General features: G+C 46.7%; 1 protein-coding gene across 2 annotated transcripts in view; it reads left to right on the top strand.

The window, feature by feature from the left end:
* The window catches only part of ARK2N (arkadia (RNF111) N-terminal like PKA signaling regulator 2N), a 48,795-nt gene extending 26,991 nt beyond the window's left edge, over window positions 1-21,804 (top strand). The window contains exons 3-5 of one of the 2 annotated variants that reach the window (XM_069747045.1): window positions 10,482-10,661; window positions 13,994-14,120; window positions 17,558-21,804. In XM_069747045.1, the coding sequence (XP_069603146.1) occupies window positions 10,482-10,661; window positions 13,994-14,120; window positions 17,558-17,747 (497 nt within the window). In that variant the 3' untranslated portion in view covers window positions 17,748-21,804. The remainder of the gene's footprint in view (window positions 1-10,481; window positions 10,662-13,993; window positions 14,121-17,557) is intronic. The other variant, XM_069747064.1, reaches the window with a different exon arrangement.
* Window positions 21,805-23,781: the final 1,977 nt, after the last annotated feature.

Here is a 23,781-nt window from a genome sequence, read left to right as displayed (position 1 = left end):
CGCAGATCCGCAGCATCAAATCCGCAACGTGTGCACACACCCTAAATGCGCTGAGAGAATCTAGACAGATAAGCGTCACACTCCCCGTCAGAACGAGCTCACTGACGGATTCTTAGAAAACTCCTTCTGCAGCCAGCAAATACTGTGCAACACGAAGACAAACAGCGCTAAGTATATTATATCTAATCTATATTATTTTTAGTCCAAGATGCCGGAATATAGGCCAATGAGAGATGCCCATAAGGTTTTAGTCTTGGTGTTAGAAGTGAGATGTTTTTGCTTTTGAGTGTGTGCTTTAATACTGACCACATATATACTTTGTACAGGGAGTGAAATAAATATATATGTACACATATATTTGAGCTGGCACATGTTATATGGAGCAGGGAATAATCCTGCCTGTCTGCTGCTGTTTGGTTTGTTTGTTTTTTTTTTTTTTTTAAAGGGATTGTCCAGTCTCAGAAGAAAAGTCCACGGTCACTCCGACTGTAGCCTGCCGGTGTGCAGAGCGCGCTGATAGCGGTTACTTGACCAGATGTAGTTTTCGCACTGTCACATGCCAACTAGACATGTGCTCCTCTCTTTTATTGAGACAAGCGGGGTAAGACTAGTCTGCATGTGGCCGCCGGTACACAGATCACGTACATGTGACCGCTCAGCCGCATGGCGAACAGTGACAGTGCGCACATAGTGACTGCAGACACTTCTCCTTTAAGGGCTTATTCAGGCCAAAAACTGTAGTGGACCTCATCAGTGAGAAACAAGACACCGGTCTATTTGGGGGAGGGGATAAGCTATAGATATAAATTACCAATATAACCATGGACTTGGCTGACCCCCATCATTGCCAGGGGGTTCCCAAAATAATGCAAAGGTGTGACTCTGGAGGCGGAGTATGACTGCAGCAGGGGCTCCCGGCGCTGTGTGTAAGTCCTGAGAAGAATGGGGTACAATGGCGCTATAGTCTTAGCTGCCGGAGATGAAAGTGTTAATGCATTTCCATTGTGTAACCTGCCGCCATGTGACCATGTAGCGAGTGTACCTTATAATGAATAAAGAGATCTACCTTGTGCCTCCTTGTGTCGCTGCTTTTCTGGCCCCGGCGCCGCTCGTCTCTGACTTTCTTTGTTTTATTTCTTCTATAATGCAGAACTCTGGGGCCAAGACAGTGGAGGCGTTAGGCTGTAGCTAGGGGGCGCCCCCTCATCCCTCTAGGTAAATAGTCTTGTTAGCCCCTCGGGGGGTGCATTTCATCAACTCTTCTCGGTGGGTGTCTTCATGAGGGCAAAACCCCCTTTGCTTAGGGTGCTTGCACATCATCGTGTTCCAGGCCCCGTCGGGGCTCGCATCTGAGCCCCCCACAAAACGTGCGCCCTGACATAGTAGACTGCATCTAGGTGTCCTCCTCCAGTGGCCGCACACTCCCAAAAATGACACCCCATTAGTTTGTGGCCCTATTGGTGCATACGTCTAAACCCCTTTTTTTGCGGGGGGTTGAAACAAAAGCCCCGAAGGGGCCACGGAACGGCGATGCAACGTGTAAGCACCCTTTTTACGTGACCCTATTTGCTTACAGGGATGAAGGGGCCATAATTTGGGAGCTAGTGGTGCACAATCTTTCTCTTTTTGGTGATCTGCATTACTTGGCTCCGCTCGTCAAATAGTTACGGCTATAATGCAGTTCAGACCCTGTACACCTGCCGCCAAAACTGATGTGTTGGTGGGTTTTTGGCCTCCAAACACTGTCACTTTGCGCCCAGTGAGAGCCATTCGGGCCTTTTGTCTCAGAAATAAAGAGGCACAGGAACAAAAGAAAACTCCAAATTCAGGAGAACATCAGAATTTGCACAGGGGAATTGCATAAATGTGGCAAGTGGGGTTTCCCTTTCATTATGCATCATATCTAAGGCAGAGTACAACCTCCCAGGAGTTCTTTGGCTTTGCAGAGGGTGTGGGAATCCTATCACATGTATTTGCTTCTATCTAGTGGCAGCCAGTGATGGATCAATAACAAAGATCTGCACATTCAGGGCTTCCTACATGATGTATGTTCATACTGCCTAGTGTCAGACTCTCCCAGGAGTGGCAGTTTCACACTGCGGCATCTCTATGTGATGTGATCCAGTTTTTTTTACACTCTTCCCTGCCTCTTGCTTGTGAAAGGTTTCTCCCTGTCCACTCACCACGCAGTGTTAGTAGAGATGAGAGCTACAGTTGCATGGGGACTTGCTAAAGACCAGGGAATGTGGAGCTAGATGGAAAGGGTAGGATCCTGGGAGAGCTGCTAGGGGGGAGTTCATAAGTGATGTCATCCTTTTAGTTCACAGGAAGTTAGAGACTGACTTCCTGTCGGCACATAGTAGCATGTGCCAGATTGGTGGTCGGACTGCAGAGCTCTTGACACAGCCAACCTTAAAGAATTCCCACAATCACAACGTGGTCTTATAATAATGGACCACTATAGATATTTTTGCCAACAAAACTTTTTGTTACTTTTTGTGCACATCACCCTATTTAATCCATTCTCTCCAGTGACGTCTCTCCAGGTTGTCACTGGATCCATCTTGTTGTATTGTCCAGCATACCACTAACCTCTGCCGGTGTGTTCTTCATTTGGAATACTGTTTATTCTTCTGTGTACTGTATGGTCCTGTGCAGTAGTTTTTCGTTCAGATTTTATCTTCGATTTGCATCATCATGGTCATCATGGCAGCTTGTGTGTTTTTACATCATTTTTCAGCTTGGTTCCAGCAGAGATCAACAGTTCTGCACTCCCCTCTCTCTGCTTTTACAGTAGAAATAGAGCTGACATCAGCATTGCTGTGCTTTGTTTCCTGCTTTGTACTGACAAAACTGCTACTCATTTAAAGCCTATGGCAAAGGGTTATCTTCTGCCATATGCATCAGCAGAGCGGCAAAGTACATGCTTCTATGTGTAGACAGTCTCTGACTTCATGTGTACTAAAAGAATGACATCACAGGTTGCTATTAGTGATGAGCGAGTGTACTCGTTGCTGGGGTTTTCCTGAGCACGCTCGGGTGGTCTCTTGAGTATTTGTTAATGTTCAGAGATTTCGTTTTCATCGCTACAGCTGAATGATTTACAGCTACTAGACAGCTTGATTACATGTGGGGATTTCCTGGCAACCCCCCACATGTATGTACTCAGGCTGGCTAGTAGCTGTAAATCATTCAGCTGCGGCGATGAAAACGAAATCTCCGTATACTAACAAATACTCGGAGATCACCCGAGCGTGCTCGGGAAAACCCAAGCAACGAGTATACTCGCTCATCACTAGTTGCTATATACTGTTAGTTGTGGCAGAATATAAAATTCATCAGGCAGAGTTGTGTACAGAACCATACAGCAGAAAAGCAGAACTGTGCTGAGTCATCAATCCAGATAAACAAGTCAGGAGCGCACAGTAGAGCGACCGAGGAGTATGCAGCACTGAGGAGAAGAGGGGTGCTGCTGAGAAATGTACCGTAGTTTAAGCAATTTAAAAATGAGACTGCTTGGATGAAATCAGACTATTGCTAGCAATTTGCCATACTAGAGTGCTACTATACCTTTCCTGGACAAAGCACTTCTCCAGGACATAAAAGCTGATGTCAGACAACCTGTAGCATGGCCTATAGAAGCTGGAGCTCACTAATCAGATATTTGACATAAGGCACTATGGTTGGTTAACTCCTGTGAGACCCTTAAAAGGGGTTGTCTTTACACCTCTGGGACTTTCAGATTATAACGATAGGTTATAACTTCACTCAATGATGTGATAATTCATGGCATGTGATAGGTCCTGTACAGCTGTGCTCCGCGTCCTGTACAGCTGTGCTCCGCGTCCTGTACAGCTGTGCTCCGCGTCCTGTACAGCTGTGCTCCGCGTCCTGTACAGCTGTGCTCCGCGTCCTGTACAGCTGTGCTCCGCGTCCTGTACAGCTGTGCTCCGCGTCCTGTACAGCTGTGCTCCGCGTCCTGTACAGCGGTGCTCCGCAACCTGTGGCTTTATTGACAGCTGTTGGCAGTTGTAATTTTGCAAATGCTTGAAGCCGCAGATTATACTACTGCCTGAGAGGTCGGCGGTAAAGACGTTCACGTTTTTTATTCCATGTACTGAGAACGATGTCTTCAAATGTTACAATATATTATATCCTGATGATGTATCTGCTGCATTAATGTTCTGTATTATGTTTATTATTCACAAATGATTATAAAAAATGTTTAACTGTAACATTAAAGGGCATGTCCACCTGTTATCTACATGTAACCTGATGTCACTGTATGCAAGATAAGTAATGTACACCGTGACTGCACCAGCAGAATAGTGAGTGCAGCTCTGGAGTATAATACAGGAGGTAACTCAGGATCAGTAATGTAATATATGTACACAGTGACTGCACCAGCAGAATAGTGAGTGCAGCTCTGGAGTATAATACAGGAGGTAACTCAGGATCAGTAATGTAATATATGTACACAGTGACTGCACCAGCAGAATAGTGAGTGCAGCTCTGGAGTATAATACAGGAGGTAACTCAGGATCAGTAATGTAATATATGTACACAGTGACTGCACCAGCAGAATAGTGAGTGCAGCTCTGGGGTATAATACAGGATGTAACTCAGGATCAGTAATGTAATGTATGTACACAGTGACTGCACCAGCAGAATAGTGAGTGCAGCTCTGGAGTATAATACAGGATGTAACTCAGGATCAGTAATGTAATGTATGTACACAGTGACTGCACCAGCAGAATAGTGAGTGCAGCTCTGGGGTATAATACAGTATGTAACTCAGGATCAGTAATGTATGTACACAGTGACTGCACCAGCAGAATAGTGAGTGCAGCTCTGGAGTATAATACAGGATGTAACTCAGGATTAGTAATGTAATGTATGTACACAGTGACTGCACCAGCAGAATAGTGAGTGCAGCTCTGGGGTATAATACAGGATGTAACTCAGGATCAGTAAAGTAATGTATGTACACAGTGACTGCACCAGCAGAATAGTGAGTGCAGCTCTGGGGTATAATACAGTATGTAACTCAGGATCAGTAATGTATGTACACAGTGACTGCACCAGCAGAATAGTGAGTGCAGCTCTGGAGTATAATACAGGATGTAACTCAGGATCAGTAATGTAATGTATGTACACAGTGACTGCACCAGCAGAATAGTGAGTGCAGCTCTGGGGTATAATACAGGATGTAACTCAGGATCAGTAATGTAATGTATGTACACAGTGTCTGCACCAGCAGAATAGTGAGTGCAGCTCTGGAGTATAATACAGGATGTAACTCAGGATCAGTAATATATATTAAACACATTACTCTGCTATCCATCTGTAAAATTATGAAAGTGGACATGCCCTTTAATTCCTGTTTACACAAAGAAATTGCTAGTGGGGTCTTGACTTTCTGATGTTTTTCTGCACTTGCACTGTGGGGGGCGCATGTTATAACCTTGTGCAGCAGTGTCTGCTTCCTCTGTACACGTGATTTACGATAAGTCCTGAGCTTTTCTGTTTGGGAGTGTGGAAGATACCAGAGTGCAGTTAATACTGATGAAGATGTGACGTAGCCCCCTCCCTGTCCGAGTCTATCCTCTGGGTAGGTGGTACAATCTCAATCACTCTGCATGTATATACATTCCGGATCCATCTATTGCATGATTGTACATGTAGGAGTGGTACAATTTTGACTTGATCTTTGCCTTATATATAACATGCAGAGTAATCCAATATTCTCAATCATGATGAATTTATCAAGTATTTGCTATAAAATGACTAAAATCCTGCATGTAAGGTGTACCCACCGACTGTAATCCAGGTAGGGGGGGTCACACTGCTGCGCGGACGGTGGCCGCAGTCACGATCGGATTGTCAATATTGTACTTGACCCTCGTATCTTCTGCACTGAGCTAATGTCGCTGTATTGGATGTTAAAGCTAATATACAGGCAATTTTGAGGTCGGCCATCACCATCGGCCACACAATGCACGCAGCGCCCCCTTCTGGAGTCTTCACTCCCTATAATTGGCACAAATTTGCAGCTGAGGAGTCAGTTTTGTAGGTTTTTTTTTTTTTTGCTCTCACCTTACTGTCTTACTGCTGGCAGCATATGGAAAGTCTGCAATTTAGCTCCACCCCCCCACCAAACATGTGACGTAACAGCTAAGCTCCCACAATGCACTGCTTTGCAAACTGGAAACCAGTTTATCTTTGCACTTGAATGGATAAAACCATGTCAGGTTGTAAAAAGATGGGCAAAATCCTTCCTGGGGCGCACGACAACCCCTGAGATGTTACAGATCGTCAGATTTGTGAATGCAGCTTGGGATGTGACTAGAGTAGATCACGTGACTTCGCCGAAAATCGAAGTGGATCGGCTAAAGACTAGTTCAGTGACCAGAGTGGACCTGAGCAGAAAAATCTATGTTGCTTCAGATGGGAGAAAATAATCAAAAAGTATTTTTTAGCAAAAAATATATATATATATATATATATATATATATATATATATATTTAGTATTTTTTTTTTTTTTAGGTTTATTCCATTAACTCACTCTACTAGATTTTTTAACTTTTAACAACCTCATGCAAACTTCCTAATTATCAGCTTATCCATTCACCAAAATGTACCCAAAATGGTTTATCAAAAAACTTTCCCCCCCTCCTTCGCTCACAGTGGGCAGATCTAGTCTAAATCTGGCAGATCTGATGGGTGATGCCTGTCTAAAGAGGAATCTGAGAGCAGGTGTTATTGGAGAGCAGTGTGATGTAGGATCAGAGACCCCAATTCCAGCGATGTGTCCCTTATTAGGCTGTTTCCAATACAATCAGTGTTTTATTAGCAGGAGATTATCACTACAGCAGTAGGTGTCTCTTAACTATTAGTCCAACTATACCCCTACACTGACTAGAAATTTGATGTAACTATATAAGGTAGAGCGTGGCATTCTGAGCTCTACTAGATCCGCAAGAGAGAAAACTGTGTTTCCATCACACCTGCTGCACCCAGTAAGTGACACCGTGCTGGAATCAGGGTCTCTGTCCCTACATTATGCTGAGATCACATAGTAAAAACCTGCTGGTAGACTCCCTTTTTTGACTATGGTTATACCTTTTGTTTCCTTGCTGCAGGCAAGAAAAATGTGAAAGCCCATGTTTGTGAAATTTGCCTGTTCCACCTGCCCCGTCCTCCGCACCAATTCCAATATGGACCACCAAGCCCCCTGCGAGTGGCGGCATTGTGCGTCCGTGGCGGTGACCTCAGAGTTGGCTTTTTCTTCTGACCGTGGTATTAACATCATGTTCTGTATTGCACTAATGACCCGCGTCATCTTCTCCCGTGTCCATGTGCTTCTTACGTCCTGTACTGAGACATTGTGGGCGTCTTTAGTTTTGTTTTATTTTTATTTTTTCTATGTAACGAGCTAATCAGGTTCTCGTTTTCCATCTGAGCTGATGGGCATCGCATATTAATGAGCACATAGGAGGTGACACGTTAGGTGGGACGTATATCGGGGGGCCGGCGGACCCCCCCACCCACATCATAGACCCTACGGATGCGATTACTGTGCCACAAGGGTGACGGCTAATGCCAAATTGCAACAATTCTTTCTGATGATGGGGCGCCATTATTCGTGCAATTAAAGGGGATTGTTCTTGCTGTGCTAATAAAACTTAATTGCTGTATTCTGTAAAGTTTGCAGAGCTTTGTCACGTCCTTCTTAATTTCTCGCCGTCTTCAGGATCTCTGCTTGCTGTTGGCAAATGGGAAAAATATCTTGTTTGCAACTAAACACCGAACAAATCAAAAAGTCTCCGCAGCTAGTTACTTATCCATTGCGAGGGATGATGCCTCCTACCTGCGCTGATACATTGTAGGAAAGATTGCTTAATGGGGTCATCCACAAATTTATTACTGGGGAGGGGGGGACAAACACATACTGATTGGCTGCAGTGTTCACATGACGTCTCCCTGCCAAAAGAGGAAGACAGGAGCCTATTGGGTAATAGATTGGCTGCAGCCACTGATTGGCTGCAGTGTTCACATGATGTCTCCCTGCCAAAAGAGGAAGACAGGAGCCTATTGGGCAATAGATCGGCTGCAGCCACTGATTGGCTGCAGTGTTCACATGACGTCTTCCTGCCAAAAGAGGAAGACAGGAGCCTATTGGGCAATAGATCGGCTGCAGCCACTGATTGGCTGCAGTGTTCACATGACGTCTCCCTGCCAAAAGAGGAAGACAGGAGCCTATTGGGCAATAGATTGGCTGCAGCCACTGATTGGCTGCAGTGTTCACATGACGTCTCCCTGCCAAAAGAGGAAGACAGGAGCCTATTGGGCAATAGATCGGCTGCAGCCACTGATTGGCTGCAGTGTTCACATGACGTCTTCCTGCCAAAAGAGGAAGACAGGAGCCTATTGGGCAATAGATCGGCTGCAGCCACTGATTGGCTGCAGTGTTCACATGACGTCTCCCTGCCAAAAGAGGAAGACAGGAGCCTATTGGGCAATAGATTGGCTGCAGCCACTGATTGGCTGCAGTGTTCACATGACGTCTCCCTGCCAAAAGAGGAAGACAGGAGCCTATTGGGCAATAGATCGGCTGCAGCCACTGATTGGCTGCAGTGTTCACATGACGTCTTCCTGCCAAAAGAGGAAGACAGGAGCCTATTGGGCAATAGATCGGCTGCAGCCACTAATTGGCTGCAGTGTTCACATGACGTCTCCCTGCCAAAAGAGGAAGACAGGAGCCTATTGGGCAATAGATCGGCTGCAGCCACTGATTGGCTGCAGTGTTCACATGACGTCTCCCTGCCAAAAGAGGAAGACAGGAGCCTATTGGGCAATAGTCAGATCCACCAGGTCCGTAGGGGAGTATGAAGGTTTTTTTTTATTTTCTATTTGTTTTATTTTCCACCTCCAATTAAAGGGAATCTGTCAGCTCTGTAATCTGTTAGTACCATGATGTAGGTGCAGAGACCCTGATTCCAGTGATGTCACTTACTGGGCTGCTTAGTTCAGTTTTGATACAATCCCTATTTTCTCTGCTGTAGAAGTAGTCATGTTCAGACTGCTGTGTATAACCCTGCCCACACATCTGATTGGCTGCTTCCTGTGTACACTATGCATTGTCAGCCAATCAGTGGTGGGGGGTTGGACCAGGAGGCACAAGACACCTAGTCTTGCAGTGATAATCTCTTGCTGATAAAACACTGATTGTATTGAAATTACAGCCCCAAGCCTGATAAGATAAGTGAGACATCCATGAAATCAGGGTATCTGCCTCGATTTTATGCAGCACGTAGATTATATAGTAAAAACTTGCTGGCAGATTGCCTTTAAGCCCATTTTGTAAAGGGTTTTCCAGGTGGATCAGTGGAGGATGAATTCCTGGTGCTCCCACCAAACTGCTGAATAATGGGCCGCGATGCTCCATAAAGCGTCCACCCCCTCGTAGTTTCCCAGACACCATGTTTATCCATTCAGTCATGGCAGCTTCTGGTGCTGCATATAAATCCCATTCAGATCCTTCCCCCCCAAATAGTCACTTAAAGGGAACCCGTCATGCAGCCTGATCTGCGGACAGGACGGTGCTGAGCAGAAGGATATAAAGATTTGTGGGAAAAGATCCAGCATAACGTGTGCTTTATTCATTGTAATCCATTCTGTCTGTACGCGAGTCCGATGGGCGGTCCTAATGTGATTGACAGCTATGTCTGCATACATACTCACACAGGGAAGGCTGTCAATCACTGTGTAACTCCGCCCACTTGACTCATCGGCATACAAACGTCTGCTGAATCTTTTCCCATAATAATGACTATCGGTCTTAGCAGCTCCTGGCCGTGCCGGGGTAAGAAGTGTGGGGGTGCGACACTCACCCGAGCGCTGCAGCCCCTTCATTCAGCACTGGCCATCAGAGACCCTCAGTTATGTACATGGGCGGAGACTGAATGCAGAAGCATGGATCGGGGGGCTCCCTGGGACCCCTAATTGTGGTGTATCCCCAGAGTATGACATGAAGTTCCCCTAAAATGCAATCGAACCCCCACTGGGACTCCTCCTCTTTACACCGGATGCAATTGTAACATACCCTCAGCTGTGTAAGCAAGAATTTCACGATTCACTGACAGCAAGCAGAGATCTGGAAAATGGCGCCGAGGCCAAACTTTTTATCGTACAGTGATTATGCTCGCAGCTCCCTGCTGGTTCAGTGTCTTCCTATGTAATATGCCATGATGAAGGGTATCGCTGGAGACCCCTACACGAGAGTACATGGTGTTACAGCATCAGCGGGTGTCAGAATTATGAATGCTGCTCTGGATGGGACTAGATGCAGTTACTGGCGGTCCGTATGACGCTGCCCCCCGTATGGACGCACGCAGGGCTCATCAGGGATTTAGTCATGTGCTTTTTATATAGTGTGCTGCGCCCCCTGGGTTTACCGTATGCTCCTCTCTTGTTACAGACGGTCCACCCGTTGTCACCCATTATGACATCTCCGACACAAACTCCGACCCCGAGGTGTTGAGCGTTGACAACATGCTGGCCGCCACAGTTGTCAAGGAGCATAATTCTGTGTCCAAGCAGGAACCTCTGGCATCATGGCGCACAAGGGGGCTACTAGAAGAACTCAACGCCGATTCTGGTACATCTGTGGCTCTGTTTACCGCCTTACCCGATTTTAATGTCGTTTTTGTTATTAGGGCGCATGGATGTCATTTAGGGGATTTGTTGCTTAGTTGGGGGGTAGGCTTGGGGTGACCAATCATGTTGTCAAAGCGAAAATTATTAAAGCGAATCTGTCAGAAGGTAGTTTCTATTTAATCTGAGAGCGGCATGATGTAGGGGCAGAGACCCTGATTTCAGCTATGTCACTTAACAGGCTTTGTACTGTAGGTTCAATACAATCAGTGTTTTATCAGCAAGAGATTATCACTGCGAGACTAGGTGTTTCGTGCCGTCTGGTCCAATCCCGCCCCCACCACTGATTGGCTGCTTCCTGTGTATCCTGTGCATTGTCAGCCAATCGGGGATGTGGGCGGGGTTATACACAGCTCAGCATTTATAGCACTGCTACATCAACAGCAGAGATTCTATCGTAACTGTATCAGGCAGTCCAGTAAGTGACACATAGCTGGAATCGGGCTCTCTGCCCCTACATTATTCTTCTTTCGAATTGCATGGCAAAACCTGCTGACCTACTCCCTTTAATTGGGAAAGGGAGGTGGAAAATAAAACAAAAAGAAGAAAAAAAAAACCTCGTCCTCACCTACTGGCCTGTTGCCGCCGCCTACCTGCTGACAGATTCCCTGGTCCTTAGTCATTCCTTTTTTCTCACAAACATCACCTAGAAGCTCCTCCTGGCTGTTAGGCAGCTGTCTGCTCAGAAGCAGCTCTCCCCCATTAGCCCCAGAGACCCTCACCTGCCAGTCAGAAATGGAGAGGGTTCTTTACAGTAAGAGCAGTGACACTGGAGATCCCTGCCCGGGGCCACTGTAATGTCAATGCCCTGATCGAGGTCGGGTCACACATACACATTTATCTATCTCATTGGACAGGTACACACTGAATTTCTAAAAAAAAAAAATTTGTATAAAGCTCTTACCTCAAAATTCAGATTGCCAGATTTGGCATTGGAGATTTTTTTTTTCTGGAATATTAAGAGAATTGACTTCTGCTTCATGGGGGTTTCTGCCTCTCTCTGGGGTCATCGGTGGTCAAGATGAAGTGCAGCTTTAGGCTATGTGCACACGTAGGTGGGATGTCTGCGGATTTTTCCGCACCTGTTTTTGTAAATCCGCAGGTAAACCGCACTGTGGATTACCTGCGGAATTACTGCTTTTTTTGTGCGGATACCACCTGCAGTTTTACACCTGCGGATTCCTATAATGGAGCAGGTGTAAACCGCTGTGGAATCCGCACAAAGAATGAACATGCTGCGGAATAAACAACGCTATGTTTCCGTGCGTTTTTTTTCACAGCATGTGCGCTGCGGATTTTGGTTTCCATAGGTTTACATGGTACTGTAAACTCATGGAAAAAGCTGCAGATCCGCAGCGTCAAAACCGCTGCGGATCTGCAGCAAAATCCGCAACGTGTGCACATACCCTTACAAGGTCACTGCCTCTGCATCACCCGACAGGTCACTGTCTAGGGCCTGGTTCACAATGGGCAGCCACCTATGTGACTACGGGCACACGGCCGCTCCGTGGATCACAATGTGTGAGTGAAACCTCCTGAACATTTCACAAACTGCAGTGGAGAGAGCCGGATGAATGGACCAGACGGCCATGAGAAAGTCTTAAGAAACCCTTTTAACCATGGCGTAGTCCCAATCATTTCACCGGTGACAGAGGTCGGCATTGGGTTTCATGTACACCACCCCATCCCCTGTGACCGACCCAAATACTCCGGTTCTTCCCCATAATCATACTACAGGTTAAAGACTCCCACTGCTAATCGGTGCCGCCTGTAATGGTGCCAGACTCCCACTGCTAATCGGTGCCGCGTGTAACAGTGCCAGACTCCCACTGCTAATCTGTGCCGCCTGTGACGGTGCCAGACTCCCACTGCTAATCGGTGCCGCCTGTGACGGTGCCAGACTCCCACTGCTCATCGGTGCCGCGTGTAACGGTGCCAGACTCCCACTGCTAATCGGTGCCGCCTGTGACGGTGCCAGACTCCCACTGCTCATCGGTGCCGCGTGTAACGGTGCCAGACTCCCACTGCTAATCGGTGCCGCCTGTGACGGTGCCAGACTCCCACTGCTAATCGGTGCCGCCTGTAATGGTGCCAGACTCCCACTGCTCATCGGTGCCGCGTGTAACGGTGCCAGACTCCCACTGCTAATCGGTGCCGCCTGTGACGGTGCCAGACTCCCACTGCTAATCGGTGCCGCCTGTGACGGTGCCAGACTCCCACTGCCCATCAGTGCCGCGTGTAACGGTGCCAGACTCCCACTGCTAATCGGTGCCGCGTGTGACGGTGCCAGACTCCCACTGCTAATCGGTGCCGCCTGTGACGGTGCCAGACTCCCACTGCTAATCGGTGCCGCGTGTAACGGTGCCAGACTCCCACTGCTAATCGGTGCCGCCTGTGACGGTGCCAGACTCCCACTGCTAATCGGTGCCGCGTGTAACGGTGCCAGACTCCCACTGCCCATCAGTGCCGCGTGTAACGGTGCCAGACTCCCACTGCCCATCAGTGCCGCGTGTAACAGTGCCAGACTCCCACTGCTAATCGGTGCCGCCTGTGACGGTGCCAGACTCCCACTGCTAATCGGTGCCGCGTGTAACGGTGCCAGACTCCCACTGCTAATCGGTGCCGCCTGTGACGGTGCCAGACTCCCACTGCTAATCGGTGCCGCCTGTGACGGTGCCAGACTCCCACTGCCCATCAGTGCCGCGTGTAACGGTGCCAGACTCCCACTGCCCATCAGTGCCGCGTGTAACGGTGCCAGACTCCCACTGCTAATCGGTGCCGCCTGTGACGGTGCCAGACTCCCACTGCTCATCGGTGCCGCGTGTAACGGTGCCAGACTCCCAGTGCTGCTCAGTGCCTCCTATTTTGTTGAGAGACACCAGATTTATTTCTCCCCATATCAGCACCAAACTCACTGAGCTTTTCATTGGTGTGAGCGAGACATGGTGTTATTTGTTCTTCTGCTACAAAACAATCCTGTCTGTGTCCTGAAAGTGGAGGGGGCCACAGAGATCCACATTGTAGGCCTGTCTGTGCACCCCTGGGCTATGGCGACATCATTGAGCTGCAAAGTCCTGACGGGACCCTACTCAAATATTTCCTACTACATTGTCTGCAGAAATCAGCCGAGCTCACATCAAAGAAAAGCCCCCGAATCAGGACCGGTCTCTAAACGCCCCGAGAACGTCCGCGCTGTGATTGGTGCTATTGCCTGGTTATTGCTTTGCCCGATCTTACACATCGGTCCTTATGATTTTTTTTTTCTTTTCTTTGCAGGTCATATAGATTCAGGGCTGCCATCTTGTGATAAATTACCCCCTGGGGGTGCGCAGAACAATGATGAAATTCACATTGCATCTTCCGGCAGCGAGGTGGAGATTGTGGGGGTGCAGGAACAAGCCAGGTACGTCCATCATTACATAAATCTGCCCGTGAGTTTTCCACTGCTACCTTTACATTTCAGTCTGACGTAATTAGGACGGCGGCCGTAGAGGAGATTAAAGGCTTCACGTATCTGGGTGACTGCCCACCTCCTTGTTGGAGGGTTTAATGATAAGATTGTGACTTCCTGCAGCCACCACTAGGGGGAGCTCCCCATATACAGAGATACATAAGATTGTGACTTCCTGCATCCACCACTAGGGGGAGCTCCCCATATACAGAGATACATAAGATTGTGACTTCCTGCAGCCACCACTAGGGGGAACTCCCCATATACAGAGATACATAAGATTGTGACTTCCTGCAGCCACCACTAGGGGGAACTCCCCATATACAGAGATACATAAGAATTGTGACTTCTTACAGCCACCACTAGGGGGAGCTCCCCATATACAGAGATACATAAGATTGTGACTTCCTGCAGCCACCACTAGTGGGAGCTCCCTATATACAGAGATACATAAGATTGTGACTTCCTGCATCCACCACTAGGGGGAGCTCCCCATATACAGAGATACATAAGATTGTGACTTCCTGCAGCCACCACTAGGGGGAGCTCCCCATATACAGAGATACATAAGAATTGTGACTTCTTACAGCCACCACTAGGGAGAGCTCCCCATATACAGAGATACATAAGATTGTGACTTCCTGCAGCCAGCACTAGGGAGAGCTCCCCATATACAGAGATACATAAGATTGTGACTTCCTGCAGCCACCACTAGGGGGAGCTCCCCATATACAGAGATACATAAGATTGTGACTTCCTGCAGACACCACTAGGGGGAGCTCCCCATATACAGAGATACATAAGATTGTGACTTCCTGCAGCCACCACTAGGGGGAGCTCCCCATATACAGAGATACATAAGATTGTGACTTCCTGCAGCCACCACTAGGGGGAGCTCCCCATATACCGAGATACATAAGATTGTGACTTCCTGCAGCCACCACTAGGGGGAGCTCCCCATATACAGAGATACATAAGATTGTGACTTCCTGTAGCCACCACTAGGGGGAGCTGCTCATATACAGAGATACATAAGATTGTGACTTCCTGCAGCCACCGCTAGGGGGAGCTGCTCCTATACAGAGATACATAAGATTGTGACTTCCTGCAGCCACCGCTAGTGGGAGCTCCCCATATACAGAGATACATAAGATTGTGACTTCCTGCAGCCACCGCTAGGGGGAGCTCCCAATATACAGAGATACATAAGATTGTGACTTCCTGTAGCCACCACTAGGGGGAGCTCCCCATATACAGAGATACATAAGATTGTGACTTCCTGCAGCCAGCACTAGGGAGAGCTCCCCATATACAGAGATACATAAGATTGTGACTTCCTGTAGCCACCACTAGGGGGAGCTCCCCATATACAGAGATACATAAGATTGTGACTTCCTGCAGCCACCACTAGGGGGAGCTCCCCATATACAGAGATACATAAGATTGTGACTTCCTGCGGCCAGCACTAGGGAGAGCTCCCCATATACAGAGATACATAAGATTGTGACTTCCTGCAGCCACCACTAGGGGGAGCTCCCCATATACAGAGATACATAAGATTGTGACTTCCTGCAGACACCACTAGGGGGAGCTCCCCATATACAGAGATACATAAGATTGTGACTTCCTGCAGCCACCACTAGGGGGAGCTCCCCATATACAGAGATACATAAGATTGTGACTTCCTGCAGCGACCACTAGGGGGAGCTCCCCATATACCGAGATACATAAGATTGTGACTTCCTGCAGCCACCACTAGGGGGAGCTCCCCATATACAGAGATACATAAGATTGTGACTTCCTGCAGCCACCACTAGGGGGAGCTCCCCATATACAGAGATACATAAGATTGTGACTTCCTGCAGCCACCACTAGGGGGAGCTCCCCATATACAGAGATACATAAGATTGTGACTTCCTGCAGCCACCACTAGGGGGAGCTCCCCATATACAGAGATACATAAGATTGTGACTTCCTGCAGCCACCACTAGGGGGAGCTCCCCATATACAGAGATACAGAAGATTGTGACTTCCTGCAGCCAGCACTAGGGGGAGCTCCCCATATACAGAGATACATAAGATTGTGACTTCCTGCAGCCACCACTAGAGGGAGCTCCCCATATACAGATATACATAAGATTGTGACTTCCTGCAGCCACCACTAGGGGGAGCTCCCCATATACAGAGATACATAAGATTGTGACTTCCTGCAGCCACCACTAGGGGGAGCTCCCCATATACAGAGATACATAAGAATTGTGACTTCTTACAGCCACCACTAGGGAGAGCTCCCCATATACAGAGATACATAAGATTGTGACTTCCTGCAGCCAGCACTAGGGAGAGCTCCCCATATACAGAGATACATAAGATTGTGACTTCCTGCAGCCACCACTAGGGGGAGCTCCCCATATACAGAGATACATAAGATTGTGACTTCCTGCAGACACCACTAGGGGGAGCTCCCCATATACAGAGATACATAAGATTGTGACTTCCTGCAGCCACCACTAGGGGGAGCTCCCCATATACAGAGATAGTGGGAGCTCCCAATATACAGAGATACATAAGATTGTGACTTCCTGCAGCCAGCACTAGGGGGAGCTCCCCATATACAGAGATACATAAGATTGTGACTTCCTGCAGCCACCGCTAGGGGGAGCTCCCAATATACAGAGATACATAAGATTGTGACTTCCTGCAGCCACCACTAGGGGGAGCTCCCCATATACAGAGATACAGAAGATTGTGACTTCCTGCAGCCACCACTAGGGGGAGCTCCCCATATACAGAGATACAGAAGATTGTGACTTCCTGCAGCCACCACTAGGGGGAGCTCCCCATATACAGAGATACATAAGATTGTGACTTCCTGCAGCCACCACTAGGGGGAGCTCCCCATATACAGAGATACATAAGAATTGTGACTTCTTACAGCCACCACTAGGGGGAGCTCCCCATATACAGAGATACATAAGATTGTGACTTCCTGCAGCCACCACTAGGGGGAGCTCCCCATATACAGAGATACAGAAGATTGTGACTTCCTGCAGCCACCGCTAGGGGGAGCTCCCCATATACAGAGATACATAAGATTGTGACTTCCTGCAGCCACCACTAGGGGGAGCTCCCCATATACAGAGATACATAAGATTGTGACTTCCTGCAGCCACCACTAGGGGGAGCTCCCCATATACAGAGATACATAAGATTGTGACTTCCTGCAGACACCACTAGGGGGAGCTCACCATATACAGAGATACATAAGATTATGACTTCATGCAGCCACCACTAGGGGGAGCTCATTGCATACAGATTTCGCATAGTATCCCATGCATGCACATGTCTGCGGAGGGGGTAACGCTGCCATATGTTGTCTATCCTCACAGGTTCGTCCATCCCCGGGGGGGTGTCATACAGAGTGTGTCTTCCTGGAAGCACGCCGCCGGCTCTCAGTACCACAGCTCGCACCAAACTCCATCATGGACAAACGTCAGCGCCCAGCAGACGTGGACTTCACCCCCAGAAGTAGTGGACCTAACGCTGGACGAGGACTCCAGGCGCAAATACTTACTGTAACATTGACCCCTCCCGGGGGTCTGTCCTCGCCTCTTCCCGGCGGCACAACCGTCTCTTGTGAAGTTTCCGTCGCTCTCTTCCAGGAGGCCAGAAACGCGTCTCGAATTAACGAGCTCATGGGTAACTTTATTTTATCGTTCGTGGCGCGGCCAGCCAAATTGCTTCCTGCCCTCACCATTGAGATACCTAACCCCAAAAAAAGAAAAATGATGAGATAAAGCACTTTCCATATTTAGGGGGATGGGTTGTTTTGGGGTTTTTTTTTTTCTCCCCTCCCCCACCCTTTTTTTTGTGCTTAACTAATTTAAATTCTTTGATGAAAAGGTAAATGATAATAATAATATATGCATAAATATTTATACTGTATCCTTAGATGCGGAGACTTACACTGAGCCCCCGCAGAGAGGGGCGCCGGGCCAGGGAGGACTTACAAGCCCGATCCCGGGGGGCAGTAGCCACATTAGTCACTGCCAGTAATGACTGGAGAATGGATAGTCTGGACATAGGGCTGATGAAAATGGCGCCGCCGTGACGTCAGATGAGAGGTGGAAACAGTAGCTTGAATTACGTCACAACCACTACGGCCAGGACTCGCCGCCCCTTTTATTTAGAGGAGACCATGAAGCTTATTTCTGATTAGAAATCATCCCTTTAAGCAATTGCTTAAATAACAGTTACCTAATACGGTATATACATCGATGGCAGAGGCTTAAGATACCCAAATGGAGACCGAAATTAAAGGGCATGTCCATCTGTAACAGATAACTTGTATGTGTTACATGTAAGCGATTCGGAGTAGCTGTGTAAATCGGTTTTGTACTCCGGAGCTGTATTCACAATTCTGCTGACTGAACACCAGGTATTTGCTGTTTTAGTGGCGAGCACCTACTTTTTCTGAGCTACTATAACATCGCCCGCAGCATCTGACGCATGGACAACATTTTCCAGAAGAGCACGTTACCAGGGCAGGGATCAGCAACCCGCGTCACTCCAGATCTGGGAAAGTATGACGCTCATGATGCGCTGACAGCGGTAGACTGTCATGACACACCAGGAGTTGTAGCTTTATAACCGCGGGAGTCCAGCAGGAAATGAATGCGCAGAAACTGTTCAGAGGTTTCAGCTCTTGAGTGAGCAGAATTGTGAGTGCAGCTCTGAAGTGCAGTAAAGGCGGTCACTGATGGTTCCCATATGTGGTGTGTGGTAACGGAGTCATCTGGCAGTCGTCTGCTCCAGAGCCACCCGCTAACACTGGACGCCCCCTTTCCCCGTAGATGACGCTCATGTAATATACGGCCCCAGGTTTTGCATCACTACCGTACTGCGGTAACGGGGAAATTGCAGACTACGACCCATAGGGGGCAGCGGTAGTCTAAGGACCTGCCACCCGTGAGATCACGCAGATTTTCATTGGTCCCTCCGGGGACATGTACGCTCCTGGAACAAATATATATGTAGTACCCATATATAGCATTTGTGAAGACCACCTCTTTATAAAAGAGGGTCTCATAGGGCTGAGACTTGCTGGGAGGGTTGGGGAGTCTCAGAAAAGCAGTTACTTTCCAGTTTATGAAAATTACTCAACGTTGGTGGTGGTCTACTCCGTTATCCGCAAACAAGGATGCTGCTCCTTGGTGAATATGGCACCTCTGCCTCTCCCATGTCATCAGTGTCGGTGCACTAGATGGGCCTGCGTCTACAATGAGGGGGGCACCACTTCGGGGGACCCTTTAACGAACCTGGTAGCAAGGGTTTCATTTCCCTACAGCGCCTCCAGAGGGGAAATGGAGCATTACTCACATCAGTAACCTTTCCGTGTAATGCCGGAATTTGTCGGGTCCTCCAAAAGGGGGAGACTTTGTTTCTGTTCTCCATTTTGGCTTACACATGAGGGTCTTGAATGGCGGACCCCCCACCACCCCGATCTATTAGCAGACAGGCAGTTTAGGTGACTGGTATCTACCGTGATTCTTCCTTGCCGCACATTACACCAGTCTGTCCCCCATAGCAGTGCCGGCTCCTCTATTGCCTCCATGTCCCGCAGCTTTAAAAAAAACAAAAACACTGGCGTTTGTAGGGAACTTTCTGTTTCATACGCCAAGCCCCCCCATGGGTTATATCACCCCGCGGCCCCGGCGCCATGTCTGTGCTCGCCCAGCCCCTCTACGGTGGACAGATGGACCGATCTTTTGTCAGGTTGTGTGCCCATAGGTTTGGCGCTGTGCTCACAGAGGCTCCTCCGGCTCAGGAACTCTTGTTCTTCTTGCTTATTTTTTTGCCCTTTCAGAATTTTTACATGTTTTAGCGTTGGTTTTTATTTCATTTTTTTTTTTAACATTCAGACACTACTTTATATTCATTTTAAGAGTTTAATAGTTAGACGAGCGGACGCAATCACTGGACATACGTGGGGGCCGGACAACTACACAAATGACGCCAACCTTTTATTTTTTTATTATTTGACACCTTTTTTGTCTTTTTTTTTTTTTTTTTATCCTTTTTTCGAGTCGCCTTACTCTTCTAAGGTCAATGCACTTAACGGTTCGGTGGCCGTGCGCTCGGAGGGGAAGCGGCCATCTTGTGGGAAGACAAGACGTGGGCCATTGATGTCATAGTTTTTTTCCCCCCATAAACAGCGCCACTCTCATCCATGGCTTTTTGCCTGGTATTGCAGCTCATCCATATGAAAAACAATGGTGCTGAGCTGCAATACCAGACACGGCCTTTCTTGAGAGGCGGTGCTGTTTTGCTTGTACAAACCCTCGAAAGAGGGGTATCCATATTTTGGTCATCTCTCCCTCCCCCCCCCCCCCCCCCATACACATTAGACTGTCGGCTGAGCTCAACAATATCGGTGGGTCCAGCCAACATTAGTCTTATATGTAGGGGGTAGTCTGAAGTTTAAAAGTTATCCACGGGGTAGGGAATCATTTTCCGATTGTTGAGATCAACCACCATGGCCCCCACCCATTTAGAGAAGTGGTGAATAGAGTAGACGCCGCTCCTGCGCACCGCCACCCCATTCATTCTAATGGGAGTGCGTAAAGATGGCTGAGCGCAGCACTCGGCTGGTCTTCAGCGCTCAGACTAGAATATCTAGAGCGGTAGTGGGCACGATCTACCTCTGCCCCATCCAGCTAGGGCTCTAGAGAATCCCGGTTCTCCGGATTGGTGAGGGCCACGGCGAACGGACCCCCCCAACAATCGGAAAGTTTTCCCGCAAACTTTTGTATAGGAGCTAACTTTCAAACTTGCAGACACCCCTCTGTTTACACCACCTATAGGCTTACTTTGTGCCAGAAATGTGTTGCCACATTTTTTATTTTTTGCACATTGTCTCACAATAAGCCACACCCCTTTCAGCCAGGTCACGCCCACGAGGAGCAGAAGTTTTAAAAAAAATGTATAATACACATTATCATCATAAATACGGCACAAGTCATGAAATGACACCATAATTCTGGCACTTACATGGATGAATTTGCTCCCATATATAATATTTATGCTCCTTTTTAGTCTAGAGACGACCTGATGGCCAACATAGCGGGCATAGTAAAAAAAAATTGGGTCACAGTAACCAATCAGATTTCAGCGAGTGCTGCCGCGGTCCGGCCGCTCATTTCTCTTCTCCTCGCGTTGATTGCTGTCCCATCCCCCCCTGTTCTCCAGACATGGACCTCGCTCTCCCGTCTTGCAGATCAGTTGTATATTCGTTTCTTTCACCATTTCAGGGAATGTCGAGGACAAGTCTCCGTAGTTCCTGCCCCGTTATCACCCGTTAAATAAGGAGGTTAAACTATGAGATTCACAATGTGCTTTGTTTTTGTTTTGTTTGTTTTGTTTTTCTCTTCTTTTTCCTTTAAACGTTTCCTCAGTTGTATTTTTTCTTTAGTTTTGGTCGTTGGGGGCAGGGAGGGGAGATAATAAGAGTGTTATTATAAATACATATATTTTTTGGTGCGAGATGAGAACTTCTGTTTTTCAAACAAGTCTGTAGAATAAAAGTTACAACTATTTTAAGACCGAATAAAATAGAGTGAATTATTTAAAAAAAAAACGTTCCTTGTCGTTATTGGGGTGTGTGGGCGATTATGTGGACAACTCGCCCTGCGGAGTCCAAGTGTAACTGAGAGGTAAGCACTGTTATATTATTGTATCTTTAGCATGCAAGTATTATAGTAGTATTCTTATACATAGGAGCAGTATTATAGTAGTATTCTTATACATAGGAGCAGTATTATAGTAGTTATATTCTTGTACATAGGAGCAGTATTATAGTAGTTATATTCTTGTATATTCTTGTACATATGAGCAGTATTATAGTAGTTATATTCTTGTACATAGGGGCAGTATTATAGTAGTTATATTCTTGTACATAGGGGCAGTATTATAGTAGTTATATTCTTGTACAGGAGCAGTATTATAGTAGTTATATTCTTGTACATAGGAGCAGTATTATAGTAGTTATATTCTTGTACATAGGAGCAGTATTATAGTAGTTATATTCTTGTACATAGGAGCAGTATTATAGTAGTTATATTCTTGTACATAGGAGCAGTATTATAGTAGTTATATTCTTGTACATAGGAGCAGTATTATAGTAGTTATATTCTTGTACATAGGGGCAGTATTATAGTAGTTATATTCTTGTACATAGGGGCAGTATTATAGTAGTTATATTCTTGTACATAGGGGCAGTATTATAGTAGTTATATTCTTGTACATAGGGGCAGTATTATAGTAGTTATATTCTTGTACATAGGGGCAGTATTATAGTAGTTATATTCTTGTACATAGGGGCAGTATTATAGTAGTTATATTCTTGTACATAGGGGCAGTATTATAGTAGTTATATTCTTGTACATAGGAGCAGTATTATAGTAGTTATATTCTTGTACATAGGGGCAGTATTATAGTAGTTATATTCTTGTACATAGGAGCAGTATTATAGTAGTTATATTCTTGTACAGGAGCAGTATTATAGTAGTTATATTGTACATAGGAGCAGTATTATAGTAGTTATATTCTTGTACATAGGGGCAGTATTATAGTAGTTATATTCTTATACATAGGGGCAGTATTATAGTAGTTATATTCTTATACATAGGAGCAGTATTATAGTAGTTATATTCTTGTACATAGGGGCAGTATTATAGTAGTTATATTCTTGTACATAGGGGCAGTATTATAGTAGTTATATTCTTGTACATAGGGGCAGTATTATAGTAGTTATATTCTTGTACATAGGGGCAGTATTATAGTAGTTATATTCTTGTACATAGGGGCAGTATTATAGTAGTTATATTCTTGTACATAGGAGCAGTATTATAGTAGTTATATTCTTGTACATAGGGGCAGTATTATAGTAGTTATATTCTTGTACATAGGAGCAGTATTATAGTAGTTATATTCTTGTACAGGAGCAGTATTATAGTAGTTATATTGTACATAGGAGCAGTATTATAGTAGTTATATTCTTGTACATAGGGGCAGTATTATAGTAGTTATATTCTTATACATAGGGGCAGTATTATAGTAGTTATATTCTTATACATAGGAGCAGTATTATAGTAGTTATATTCTTGTACATAGGGGCAGTATTATAGTAGTTATATTCTTGTACATAGGAGCAGTATTATAGTAGTTACAGTGCCTACAAGTAGTATTCAACCCCCTGCAGATTTAGCAGGTTTACACATTTGGAATTAACCCCTTCCCGACCCATGACGCCACGTAGGCGTCATGAAAGTCGGTGCCAATCCGACCCATGACGCCTATGTGGCGTCATGGAAAGATCGCGTCCCTGCAGATCCGGTGAAAGGGTTAACTCCCATTTCACCCGATCTGCAGGGACAGGGGGAGTGGTAGTTTAGCCCAGGGGGGGTGGCTTCACCCCCTCGTGGCTACGATCGCTCTGATTGGCTGTTGAAAGTGAAACTGCCAATCAGAGCGATTTGTAATATTTCACCTATTATAACGGGTGAAATATTACAATCCAGCCATGGCCGATGCTGAAATATCATCGGCCATGGCT

This window comes from Ranitomeya imitator, chromosome 1, assembly GCF_032444005.1.
Source record: "Ranitomeya imitator isolate aRanImi1 chromosome 1, aRanImi1.pri, whole genome shotgun sequence".
Taxonomy (NCBI): Eukaryota; Metazoa; Chordata; class Amphibia; order Anura; family Dendrobatidae; genus Ranitomeya; species Ranitomeya imitator.
Note: the sequence above shows the minus strand (reverse complement) of the source record. Positions and strands in the feature narration are given on the sequence as shown.